General features: G+C 53.5%; 5 protein-coding genes across 5 annotated transcripts; 2 read left to right on the forward strand and 3 right to left on the reverse strand.

Moving 5' to 3' along the window:
* Positions 1-238: 238 nt before the first annotated feature.
* Positions 239-2,296, reverse strand: BO72DRAFT_490508 (aminoglycoside phosphotransferase family protein). Its single transcript, XM_040948137.1, has 2 exons — positions 2,002-2,296; positions 239-1,942 (listed from the first exon to the last, which is right to left on the reverse strand). The coding sequence occupies exon 2, from the start codon at positions 1,838-1,840 to the stop codon at positions 275-277; it is 1,566 nt and encodes a 521-aa protein (XP_040795489.1). The 5' UTR covers positions 1,841-1,942; positions 2,002-2,296; the 3' UTR covers positions 239-274.
* A 708-nt stretch (positions 2,297-3,004) lies between these two features.
* BO72DRAFT_473227 (glutathione S-transferase) lies at positions 3,005-4,129 on the reverse strand (the record flags this gene model as incomplete). The annotated part of the gene is made up of 4 exons (XM_040947189.1): positions 3,005-3,422; positions 3,508-3,626; positions 3,682-3,855; positions 4,100-4,129. 4 exons carry the CDS (start codon positions 4,127-4,129, stop codon positions 3,005-3,007), a joined length of 741 nt encoding a protein of 246 aa, XP_040795490.1.
* Positions 4,130-4,595: 466 nt separating this feature from the next.
* Positions 4,596-5,768, forward strand: BO72DRAFT_503354 (zinc-binding alcohol dehydrogenase family protein; the record flags this gene model as incomplete). Its single annotated transcript, XM_040949112.1, has 2 exons — positions 4,596-4,778; positions 4,841-5,768. Exons 1-2 carry the CDS (start codon positions 4,633-4,635, stop codon positions 5,766-5,768), a joined length of 1,074 nt encoding a protein of 357 aa, XP_040795491.1. The 5' UTR covers positions 4,596-4,632.
* A 1,461-nt stretch (positions 5,769-7,229) lies between these two features.
* On the reverse strand, positions 7,230-8,435 carry BO72DRAFT_441957 (tellurite-resistance/dicarboxylate transporter family protein; the record flags this gene model as incomplete). The annotated part of the gene is made up of 1 exon (XM_040943490.1): positions 7,230-8,435. Exon 1 carries the CDS (start codon positions 8,424-8,426, stop codon positions 7,230-7,232), a length of 1,197 nt encoding a protein of 398 aa, XP_040795492.1. The 5' UTR covers positions 8,427-8,435.
* A 1,787-nt stretch (positions 8,436-10,222) lies between these two features.
* On the forward strand, positions 10,223-11,194 carry BO72DRAFT_441961 (uncharacterized protein; the record flags this gene model as incomplete). Its single annotated transcript, XM_040943491.1, has 4 exons — positions 10,223-10,629; positions 10,698-10,769; positions 10,824-10,976; positions 11,034-11,194. Exons 1-4 carry the CDS (start codon positions 10,338-10,340, stop codon positions 11,192-11,194), a joined length of 678 nt encoding a protein of 225 aa, XP_040795493.1. The 5' UTR covers positions 10,223-10,337.
* Between the last annotated feature and the right edge of the window lie 558 nt (positions 11,195-11,752).

The raw sequence follows: 11,752 nt of genomic DNA on the forward strand, positions 1-11,752 counted from the left end.
TGCTTCTCCGAGCACAAGAAGCGGTATCTCAGTCGTATGCGGGTCCTCCTCGGAAACAATTCCCGGCCTCAGAAGATGCTCGTTGGGACCGACCCTTCTGTCAATTGTACGAGACATGAGGCCATACAATGTTGTAGCAGACTCCATCATATCGAGCCTAATCAGCGGTCCTTTAAATCAAGAGGTCCACCAGTCTACTAACGAGCACAAATGAAGTAAATCCTAACACAATTATTAGCGCTGTGGGAGTGCTTTGCGTTTATATACAGCTGTGTCAGTTCCACACTATACCGAACACCTTCTTCATAATTTCGCATTCAACATAGTACGGTGGGATGAACTTTTCGATCATCCGATCCCAGACAGGGCGCCAGGGTGGATTGAACATTGCCCGATAGAACTCCCAGTATTCCGGCCAGTAACCAGCTAGGCCCCAGTCGAGCACAACAACCACTCCATCAGTGCGAACGAGCAAGTTGCCGGGATGTAGGTCTCCGTGCGTGAAGACGATGGAGTGTCCACGCAACCCTCTGACAGTCTGGTACATGATATATTCTCGAGTAAAAAACGCAGAGTCCGGACGATTCACATCATCCCGCGAGTCCGGTGGGAGGCGATCCCTCAGCGCCTGTACCACGCCCTCATTGAACTCGGGCATGGAGGCATACGGTCCATACCGATAGGACTCATAATCTCCATAGCCACCTTCGAAGATCCCATCTCTACAAGGGGAAGAGTCAATGCCGCCAATGAACCGCCCGATGATGCTCCTCATTTGCGTGACGTAGTCTTGCAGCTGGTGCAGAACGTTCTCCTGTTGCGGCTCAGAAGCACGGTCCCAATAATTGTCCAAAGGCTCTCCCTCCTCATGAGACATAACGATGTGCCCGGCACCGTCAAGTATGTAAGCGCTCAATAATTTGGGAATGGGTATCGAGGTTCTACTGGATACCAGGTGCATTGCTTCAGCCTCAGCTAGACGAACGCCGTGGCCATATTTGACCAGCATATCGTCGTCAGCCCAAACTATACGAGCGCCCATCTTTCCAGGACAAAGCTCGGTCGCTGACTCGAGATCCTCTGGGTCTAGGATGATTGTAGGTGGTCCGATCTTCTCCGAGAATATCAGTCTTGGTTCTCGTGGGTCTGAGCCGGTGATAACGGCGTTGACCTGCGCCGTTCGTACAGCGCCAACACCAGAATCAGTCTGAGAATCGACGTCTTGTGTGTCACTTGCAGTGATTTGTCCTGGTGACTGCGGGTTTTGTTCGGTTAGTTCAGTGCCAACAAGGTAGTCTCCATCGAAGAGTGATTCACCCTCCCCACCATACTCTACTGGAACGGCATTCCCCAGATAGTGTACCAGATCCACGCGATGGGATAGAAGAGTCGTTTGTGCCAGAAACCTGTCAGGCACGTCAAGGGTAAGAAGATATTCTTCCGAGGGATTAATCACGTAGAAGATATCCAGAAGAGAGGGATAATGTAGATCTATTGATGAAACAAGATTACTTAGTTTCTGGATGATCATGTCGCGAGTTGACACGCGCTGTGGCTGAGCGGCAGGTGTTGGAGCCAGCCTGAATTCGACCACACAAGCAGCGGCCTGGTCATTGATAGGTTCGCCGGTGCATGCCTCTTGAATCTCCAGCCTGGCTAGGCTTTCCATGACTGCTAGTCCCAGGTGCATCAATCCTTTGCGAGTCATGAAATCCTCGTGCGAAGATGCGAAACCTTTGATGACGCGCTCATCTATGATGACCCAGAGAACAAGCTTGCCTTGCAGGCGCGTAATGTGAGCAATCCCTGACTCCTTGACAATTGCCAAGGCTTCGCTCATGGTCTCTGCTCTATTGAATCGCTGCCATTCCAAAGATTTTCTGAGTGACTGAGATGCCCGAGAGATTTGCAGTGCAGGGAGAATAGAGTAAGCGCTCAAGAACTGTACTATGTTAGCCAACGATTCAGACTCATCTGGCGTCTTTCGGGCTATTACCCTACCTTTTGAATGACAGCTTCAGTCCCCTGCCCTCGTTGTTCAAGGTCCACCCCCAGATGAGACTGTGCCTGGCCTTGGATATAAGACTAGGTAACCGGCTGTGAAGCTGAGTTATCTTTTCAGCATCCATCATGGTGGTGGTCTGTGGCTTGAGTAGCGCGGCATATGTCACGAAGAATGTCCACATTGTCAGGTCGAGAGACAGGACAGGAATCTGATTTGTTTGTGAAACGACTAGGCCGGTGATGATAAGCTGCCAGCCGAGGTGAGGCTGCGGTGAGCGGCGGTACCCAGAATTGCTGGGTGGGGTGAAGGCTGAAAGGTGAAAGGTGGGGTTCGGCACTTTCTTCCTGACGTCCAGCCGCGCGCATAATACATGCAGCTTCCATTGGCCATTACCATGATTGTCCCCACTCGGCGCTTGTCGTCAGCGATCGTCGCGAGCAGCCCTACTTCCTCCCGGAGAGGGAACATTCTGGATGGAGATGATGATCAATAGAAACGCCGACAAGATGAAGCAAGCGTGTCTCCAGTCGGGCCGCGAGTGGGTGGACGGCAATCTCCACGCGTTCGAGGGATTCCCGGATGTTCGATTTGCGGACCGCGAAGATCGACCCGTTGGTAAACTGGCCCAGAACCCAGCCTTTCGCGATCGCATCCAAGCCTTATCTGGTCTTTCTGGTGGAGGAGCGACAGAGCGGCCGGTCTAAATTTCCAGTCCATTTTTCTCAACCAGCAAGCCTACCAAAAACTCATAGCAGCATGTTTATGGTTGATGGTACCGGTCACAATCGCCCTCTCGTGGACGCTCCGTCAGCACGCGATGACTCGCTGCCCTAACCCCCTACCTTGTCCCAACCTGAATCCCCTTTTTGTGGATAGTGAATTCCATATTAGACTGGGAACGAGCGCAAGTCAGAACCAGAGAGATAGTGGTATCTATGCCAGTCACCCAGAAACAATCCAGTTGCTGATTCTCTATCTTCCCATCCCATTCCACTAAGATCACACGGCCTGTTTGGCCTCCTGTGCCTTTGCCGCAAGCTTCTCCCTATACTCCTCATACTCTTTGATGTTGTTGATCCCCTTAGGCATTCCATTGGGCATCAGCCCCTGGTCGTTCATCAGCTTATCCCGGACCGCCATCGCTCGCTTCCAAGCCGGACGCTCCACCATCCGCTTGTGCCACGCCTGCACGTTGGGATAGGGAGCCAGGGGGTCCTCCCCGGGCTTGGTCATGAGCACAAAGTCTAGTCTTGTGTTCCACGGCATGAAAGAAAGATCGGCAAAAGTACACTTATCCCTGACCAACCAGGTCTTCTCTCCTCCCAGGAAGGTTTCCAGCACGCTCAGCACGCGGCGGACCGGTCCGTTGTAGCGCTCAATGACGGAGGGTAATCTTTCGGGGTGGAGGACGTTGAACCTGACAAACAGTCCGTCAGCTTCTTTCTCGGTTTTGGGAGCAAAAAGGTAAGAAGGATCGGTCGATCGATTGATTTGATTCTTACCACCCTGACTGGCCGTAGTAAGGCCCTTGACCACTCATCTGGAAGTGCAGAGACTGGTTCAGCAGATAGCGCTCGTTGAGTGACTCGTGAGTTATTTCTTTCTCCGACTCATAAGTCTCCTCCAGGCATGATTGCCCCGGACTCCCACAGGGTCAGGTTGGTGTTCGGGTCGACAATGGCGGGGACCCGCCCGTTCGGGCAGATGTCAATGTAAGGCTTGTCCTTGACATAGTCGAACTTGAAACTCTCGGCGGTCTTATAGGAGACTCCAAGCTCCTCGAGGATGAGAACCACCTTCCATGGGTTGCGCCCAGCGGCTGGCAAGGCGCCCAGGGAGATACAATTAGCCTAACATTCAGACACAGCCTGCTGGGAAAGGGGAGGAGAGGCAGATCACGTACAACTCAGCCAGACAGTGTGGCCATAGAGGGAGGTATGGTCTCTGAGTATGATTGTTGCTAGAAGTACTGAAGTGCTGTGTGGAAGTCGAAAAGCTTGCGGCAACCGGTTTAAATGCAAATACGAAGGGAGGAGGCGAGAGGAATTCAGCCAACCTCGCCAACTTCCCGTTCGACTGAGGCTTGTTTCTTACTGAGATGCTTTCTTTGTTCGTGGCAGACATCCTTACTTCATGATCACATCACATCCAACAAGCAGGGGTCACTCCAGACTAATAAGCACAATACTGCTAAGCGCTAGACTACTCAATACGACTAAGATTCGATCGACTCGTAGTTCGGCTAAAAATCATCAGAGGCTCAATCCCATCGATCTCTTTTCGGCCATTCCATATCTTGCCTTATACTATATTTGGTTCCCGCAATATAAAATGCATCGCGTTGGAGTTCGCTACGTACATATGATAGCGTGAGATCGATCAGCGGCTCGCTTGCAATTAACCGAGCCGGCCCCACTCCATTTGCCGACAAACCCGCCGTGACATTCACTTGACTGGCTTGGATGATTGACTGACTCGCTATATGGCTTACAAATACAAAAACCCGGTTCATGCGTGGGTCCAACTCAGAAAGATAAAGATGAACCCTCGTCCAAAAGCCCAGCACCATGCATCGAGCACGGAAGAGCATGGGAAGAAAAAGCGGTCACTGATAGAATCCGACCATAATGGTATCAAATGTTGCTGGCTTGATCCGAAAGCCGGGGGATTTGGTTGCAATCGAGGCTGTTGACCAGTGGGTTCCAGCCGAGGGTGAGCTGCTGGTCCGGGTCGAGGCTGTCAACTTCAATCCCATCGACGCAAAACTGCAGAGGTATCATATCATTATCCGCGCCCGGGACTATTGCTGACCTATGGATTCCAATCATCTTGCAGGTCTGATCTGTTTCAATCCAAATATCCGCTGGTTGTCGGATTCACCTTTGCCGGAACGGTGATCTCCACCGGACGAGGCGTGGAGTCGGTCCAGAGCGGCGATCGAGTCGTGGTGGCGCGTTGGGGTCGGACCGGGGCCGATCACCGATTCGGTGCCCTGCAGCGATACGCCCTGGCTCTGGAGCAGAACACGCTTCGCCTCGAGCCAGAGAGCACTACTTTGGAGGCCGCCACGGGGTTGATCGCGAACCTGGCGACCGTCGTCTCGGCGCTCAGTATCCATATGGGCCTTGCGAAACCGCCCCTGAATAGTAGTGGTGGGCTACTCCGTCCATCAAACCCCAACGAGGACGCCAGGAGGAAACGAGTTCTTGTGTACGGCGGATCCTCCGCGGTTGGAGGCCTGGCCGTGCAATATGCGGCGGCGGCCGGGTATGAGGTTGTCACCACCGCCTCGCCGGCCAATCGTCCGTTGGTGGAGGCACGCGCGGCTGCTACACATATCATCGATCATCACCAATCCCGAGAAAGCCTCCTCGATGAGATCCGAACCCATGGTCCATACGACGGGGGGATCTTCGAGGCCATTGGATCCCAGACGACCACTCAGCTCATGGCGGACTTACTGCGGGATACCGGCGGTCAGTTCTTTTCGACCAGCCCATCCCCGGGGGATGATCGACTTCCAACCAATGTGACCAAGATATGGTCAGGTTACAGTGAGGACTTGGTCTCAAACCCAGAGAACCGGGAGTCGCGTGCATGGTTCATGGAGCGGTTTCTACCCCGGGTTTTGAAGGATGGAACGATTTGGCCGAACCCGGGGCTGTGGCTCCCGGGAGGGCTCCGCTCTGCTCAAAGGGCATTGGATCTGTTGCATGAGGGAAGGATCAGTGGGAAGAAGATCTTGATCAATCCCCAAGAGTAATTCTCCAAGAGCAAATTGGGTGCATCAGGCTTCTTTAAAATGGAGTCAACTCCAACAGCACACAGAGTTCATCTTTAGATGTCTCCGGCTGCCTGGGGATAAACACGTCCACCGGCTCCACGTCTTTGTACTGTATTGTAATCTGTCGGGTTAGACCGACGGAGAAGCGGGAGAGAAGAGGCGGGAGAGGCGCGGCGTTATGAACGTATTAGATGTAACACGTACTGTAGCATATCTTTATACCAAGACACACCCCATCGTGCGGATGGTGAGACCTCAGCTTTTATATCCCCTTTCCCCCTTTGGAATCGTGGCAGATTCTCCACCTATAGTCAAAATCCCCCCTCAAGTCCGTCGACCGACCCTGGCCTACGGAATTTCGGACATGATAGGACGGGATGTCGAGAATTACCAGGTGGTCTTGAAATGCCCAATGCGATAATACACCCATCAAGGTAGCCCAGACAGGGCTGTCCACGCACATGAAGTGGGATCGTATTCTGTGCTGTGCATGGCCTGCGGGAGATTGATTTACCGCAATCTTCGTCCGCACAGGTATGTCCTACAATGTCGGCAGATATCAGACATCGGTATTCGCCTGCCTTACATGCAGCACGGCAATCTCCGCGCGTTCTGTCAGGACTGCTGCGTCACGGATCAAACCAAGGACCAGTGGATCTAGCAGCCATCACAGTAATTGCTCATGTCCATTTTTTATGGCGTCCTCCATGCCAACATCAGCCCACGCAACCTCTTGGTCACTGATAACTTGATCCTCGAGTTTTGCGACTTTGGTGGATTGGGGTTCCGAGAATCTCCCCTCTGTTGCGGAGGAAGAGGGCAACTTCCGTATCTTCCCTGGAATGTCGCGCTTCGCCCGAGCCAATGTCTTTTTCCTCGGCTGTTTGATTTACGAGATCGCGGTAGGAAAGAAACCATACGCAGACATAGACGACGAGGACTGGGAGCAAATTGCCAATAATTCTGCGGCCGGGAGCTTTCCGCGCATCGACGGAGCGAGATACCAACGCATCATCCAGAATTGCTAGACATTACAATACGACGATGTACAAGACATTCTCGGGGATATTGAAGCCATGGATAGCCCACCATAAAGCTACGCGTTCAACTACGGCCAAACATCTGGCAATTCTCGGCATTTGCCCGAGCTCCGCAATTGAGTTGGCTCTTTCACTACCTTTTCTATAAGTCTTCGTCTGCAAGATGTGCCTGGAAGGACAAGATAGTATGTAATCCATGTACTGTACATAAGCAAATAAGGCGACACAGGAAAAAGAAAGCAAGACAGCGCGAGAGAAGACACAAACATACTGTACAAGTGATCGAACCAATGCCACATGACAGCTTCGCAACTGCACGTCCATGCCAGCAAGGTATATACATTCTGACCATGGGTCATTGAAAGCCGGTGCAATATACGATCGGCAGACCGGTCCGCAGTCAAGCCGATGACGAACCCTTGTACGACCGGACCTCACCCTCCAAGTCCAGGGCGGCCTCCTGCTGATGCTCATCCGGGCCGAAGCCCTCATCCATCCCCGGCCACAGCGTGCGCCGCGTGAAGTAGGCCCAGATTTGCATGCTGGCGCAGCCCAGCCACAGAATCACTTGTATAAGGGTTGCTGCCGTTCCAACACCTTGGATAGCGGATGAGTCGAGCAAGTCGCCGATCTTGATGATGGCCAGCGCAAATCCGGTGTTGGGAAACACGGTCGCCCACCAGGTGATGTCAAACTTCCACTCGCGGCGGGCGTCGAAGATACTGAGCCATCCAATACTCCAGAAGAACAGGGCCACGATCCAGAGGAAGATTGAGATAAACACGGCCATCACCAGCAGGACGTCGGCGGTGTTTACCCGGTTGGCGATGGGAATCAAATGGACCGGGAACTTCTCGGTGGCGGTCTGCGCCATGCCCATCAGCGCCACTGCCGTGAAAGCCGGTGGCCCAACGGCGATGAACATCTGCGGGCGACGACGCATGGGCGGCAAGCCCTGATGGTGTAGTCCGTGGATGTACTCGGCCAGGATGAACACGGAGATCATGAACCCAAAGCCTTGCAACGCAGTCCCGGCGATTAGCATAGGGATAGCGTAGTGTGAGGGCTGGGCGGATGTAAGAAGAGAGGCGATGGTGCCGCCGAGCATGGCTGGGAAGGATGGGAGGAGACGGACGAGCCAGAACGGCTGTCGAGCGGCCATGCGGGTGCGGTAAAGGTGCCAGTACATCCCCACGGCCAGACAGATGGCAATGGCCGTGTAGATCCAGAAGCAGACCAGCTGGACCCAGCGAAGCCACACTCCGCAGGCTGGGATACCGTAGATCTCGATGCCGAAGAGGATGGTTGCGAAACCAAGGGCGGCCGTGGCGATCAAGTAGGATTCTTCGGGGTCATTGAACGTGTCGATCAAGGCGTGACGAACGCGGGAGAAGCGGATGATCAAACAGGTCCAGATGCCCAAGTAGCTGACGATGTCGAGAATGAAGAAAATCTTGCCAATTATTAGGAGGCCGTCGAACGTGTGCGGACAGTTGTACAGCAGAGTCGCAATACTGCCGGTGCTCATGGAGATGGAGAACCATCCCCAAGTCACTCGACATATTCGATCCAGGAAGCTCACCCTGAGGTTGTCCATGGTCCTGGGGGTGCAGTGTTCCAGCTGTTGTATGGAGGGAATGGGGGAAGATGACCGCGGGCTCTGGGGGTTGAAATGTCTCGCGGGGGAGGCCCTCGTCCTAGAGGTCGGGGGTTCCACCATCGACCCCATGCGACGACGTAGTGGTTGGAAGCGTGGGCAGCCGAGATGCCGGCATAGCCGACATAAGCAATGCGCGGTTTTTGTAATGGGCAGGCAACCTGGGCAGGAGGACTACGGACTGGGTGGCCTCTGCGTCCAGCTCTCTTCTTCTTATCTCCGCGGCGGCAGCCCTCGTCGGTTCAGCTTTGTGGGACACAGCAGCATGGCTGCCCTCGATTATTCATATAAACCATTTTCTGGTGTCATGAGAACTGTTTCGGGAACCGTGTTGGTGAACATATCACAAGTTCATCACATCTTGTGAATTGTCATCCGGTCTTACTACTATTATTGTCGGTGAAGGTATCGAGAGAGCTCACTCGGACTTGACTTGGCCGGTGATCTCTCGACTCGGGCCGATAAAGTCCTGTCGGCCAGGCTTTCGGAGAGTAAGTACTTACGAACAAGTGGTAAATGATAAACATGACCGTAGTCGGGTAAGGCCAAGCATTCTCGGCAAAAGCTTGACTTTGCCACTCCTTTGGGTCAGCCCGGGGGTGGATTTCCCCTGGAATGAGGCGCCAAAGTTTTCCGGGGATATGCAACTCCGCGCCTCGGACGAAAATCACGCAAGCTGCCACTCCAAGGCATCCACGTTACCTTTGGGCTTCGTCCCTGGCATTGGTTATATATCGCCGCTGATAGCCTACTTAGCATGCAGAACAACAATGACAAGGAATTTATTGACATAGGGTGCTTGTTTTCCGCCACCGGTGCAAGCGAGATTCGCGAAACCTACCGAGGCTATGGTCCATTGGACTTCAGCCGACTTCGACGTAACTCAAAGGACTTCGATTACTTCACAACCCGTAAGTGAACATACCCAGTGGCAGAGTACTTGGAATCCGATGGGGCCATGTTCGCAGCCTGTTGGGTAGGGTTACCGGGCTCAAGAAACTCCATCCGATCATGTGACTGGTAGCCCCTGATGGCCTGACTGTTTTGCGCTTCACGTTCAAGATATATGAATAACAGTCTTGGCTTTGCGCCGACTAAGTCATTAGTGTCTAGAGTTGGGAGGATTTCCTTGGTTTTATGACGACCCTTCAACCCTTCATGTTGTAGTGTCAAACAACAGGGTCAAGAGTATGTCCGTTGCGCTACATTGGTAGGTAGGGACGATCGGCAACAATTGTCTCGACCGCATAATGTTGTCCCATACGTGGATCTGGATGATAGTCGAGCAAAGAGGCAGTTGCACCTGCAGTGAATATTTCCACCTTCCCACCCCACCCGTCTTGCTGCCTCGCTCGGTCGGTGGTTTCAGCCAAGGGCTCGGAATCCCCTTCAAGCCGCTTACCTAATCCCTTTCGACACAACCGGGTCGACCGGGTCAATCACCGTGATAACTTCATCACGGAGTTATCTCCCTGTCTGCTACAAATGTCCGGGAGGCAGCGCCGAGAGAGGGAGGTGGGTCCGAAAAGAGATATTGGCGTAGCAGTCTGCGGCACTGGTGCCTGTCATCGGGATCGAAGTAGATTAATTCTCAGCCTTGGCTGACGGCTTCAGGGCATCGAGACCCATAACCCCACATTCTTCAACTCCTCTACCCTAGGGCTGAGGGTCTTTTTCCAGACAATGTCAAACAGGGGACTTCTGCAAACTCTCCCCATGGCCAGCCCTCAGGAGACGCCAAGGCTGAGGTCTAACCACCTCCAAAATCTATAAAGCGACCTTCGTGCTCCCTCGTCGACCATCAAACCAGATCAATCATCGCACCTCCTCCCACCTCATACCTCCTTCATCATGTACACTCGCACTCAAGTCCTCGCGGCCGTCGCCGCCCTCGGTGCCACCACCGTCAACGCTGCCATGGGCCCTGCCTTCAGCACCGGCCCCGTCGCCTCCAACTCGTGGATCCGCGAGGCCACCTCCACTCTGGTCCTTCCCAACGGTCCCAGCGGCGGCTCGACTGATGCCATCACCTCCCTCTGGGTTGGCATGGGTACCTCCAACGGTGACCTGATTCAGTCCATTGCCGATAACTGGCAGCAGAAGGACTGGACCATGTACGCCTACACCTTGATGAAGACCGGTGGTGAGTATCCTGCTCTGAGGAGATGCATGATCAAGAGGGACAAGTTACTGACCCGAGTGTCGGTGTAGACTACAGCCAGATGCCCATCTACGGTGATGGCCAGGAAGATGGTACCAAGGGTGACAAGGTCACCATGCACTGTAAGGCTCCGTGGGCAGTTTTTTTCTTGATTCATGACTGAAATATCCCTCCAGACAAGTTCGACGATGCCAGCGGCAACTACACCCAGACCGTTCAGATCAACGGCAAGACCATCTCGACTCTCTCGACCAGCGACGGCCACGCCCAGGGCTGGGGTAGTGCCGTGGAGTGTGCTGAGAACAACTGCGGTACTGTTGGCGCTCACTGTAAGTCTCTCCTCATAAACCCGGTCGCTGGGAATGTCACTCACGAACTGGCTCTAGCCTGGATCGACACCAAGATCATCCTCGACGTGGCGGACCCCAACTATATCAACACGATGGCCAAGGGTAGCGGCGTGACGGGTGAGATGACCACCACTGACGGTGGCAAGACCTGGACGGTCTCCACCATCAGCATCCCCGAGTTCAGCTTCGGCAACTAAGCGGACGAGCGCGTCATCCGTCTCGGGGCTCCTTGTACTATATTCTATTCTCTTACCCTTCTGCCTGTATCTAGTTTCACCAATTTCAATTGATCCCTCAGTCATGCTCGCGCCAGCGTGAGCGACATCAACGAGCAGATATGCGTTGTCTTGGTAGATGGAGAATAGGCACTGGGGCACATGTCAGTTCTCCCTTGCGGCGAAGTCGGAGGTCTTTTGCGATCCTCCCGGGGAAATATACATTCGGGCGACATCGCGTCGGTAGCAGCCTCCGATGCCCCGTCACTGACTCAGAGACATGGCATTGACTTTGATATGGGAGCAGCTCACTGAGTAAAGTCATGCATTTCTATAGATATCACCTATGGCTGATCAACAATTGATGCAGGCAAATGTGGTCAGTTTCTACTTCGTAGGTAGTACTAGGTACTGTAGTTAATCTCGTTAACTACTACCTAGTACCTTACTAATCTCAATGCACCTGCCGAATTCGGGGCGGAGCGAGCCCCGATGCAAACCGGGCAAAGAGTGCAAAACATGCAACAGCGGCAAACCATG

This window comes from Aspergillus fijiensis (assembly GCF_003184825.1).
Source record: "Aspergillus fijiensis CBS 313.89 unplaced genomic scaffold BO72scaffold_100, whole genome shotgun sequence".
Taxonomy (NCBI): Eukaryota; Fungi; Ascomycota; class Eurotiomycetes; order Eurotiales; family Aspergillaceae; genus Aspergillus; species Aspergillus fijiensis.

Bases quoted from the DNA above. Each gene is read 5' to 3' on its own strand.
- BO72DRAFT_490508 (XM_040948137.1), bottom strand. From the start codon at position 1,840: ATGAGCGAAGCCTTGGCAATTGTCAAGGAGTCAGGGATTGCTCACATT.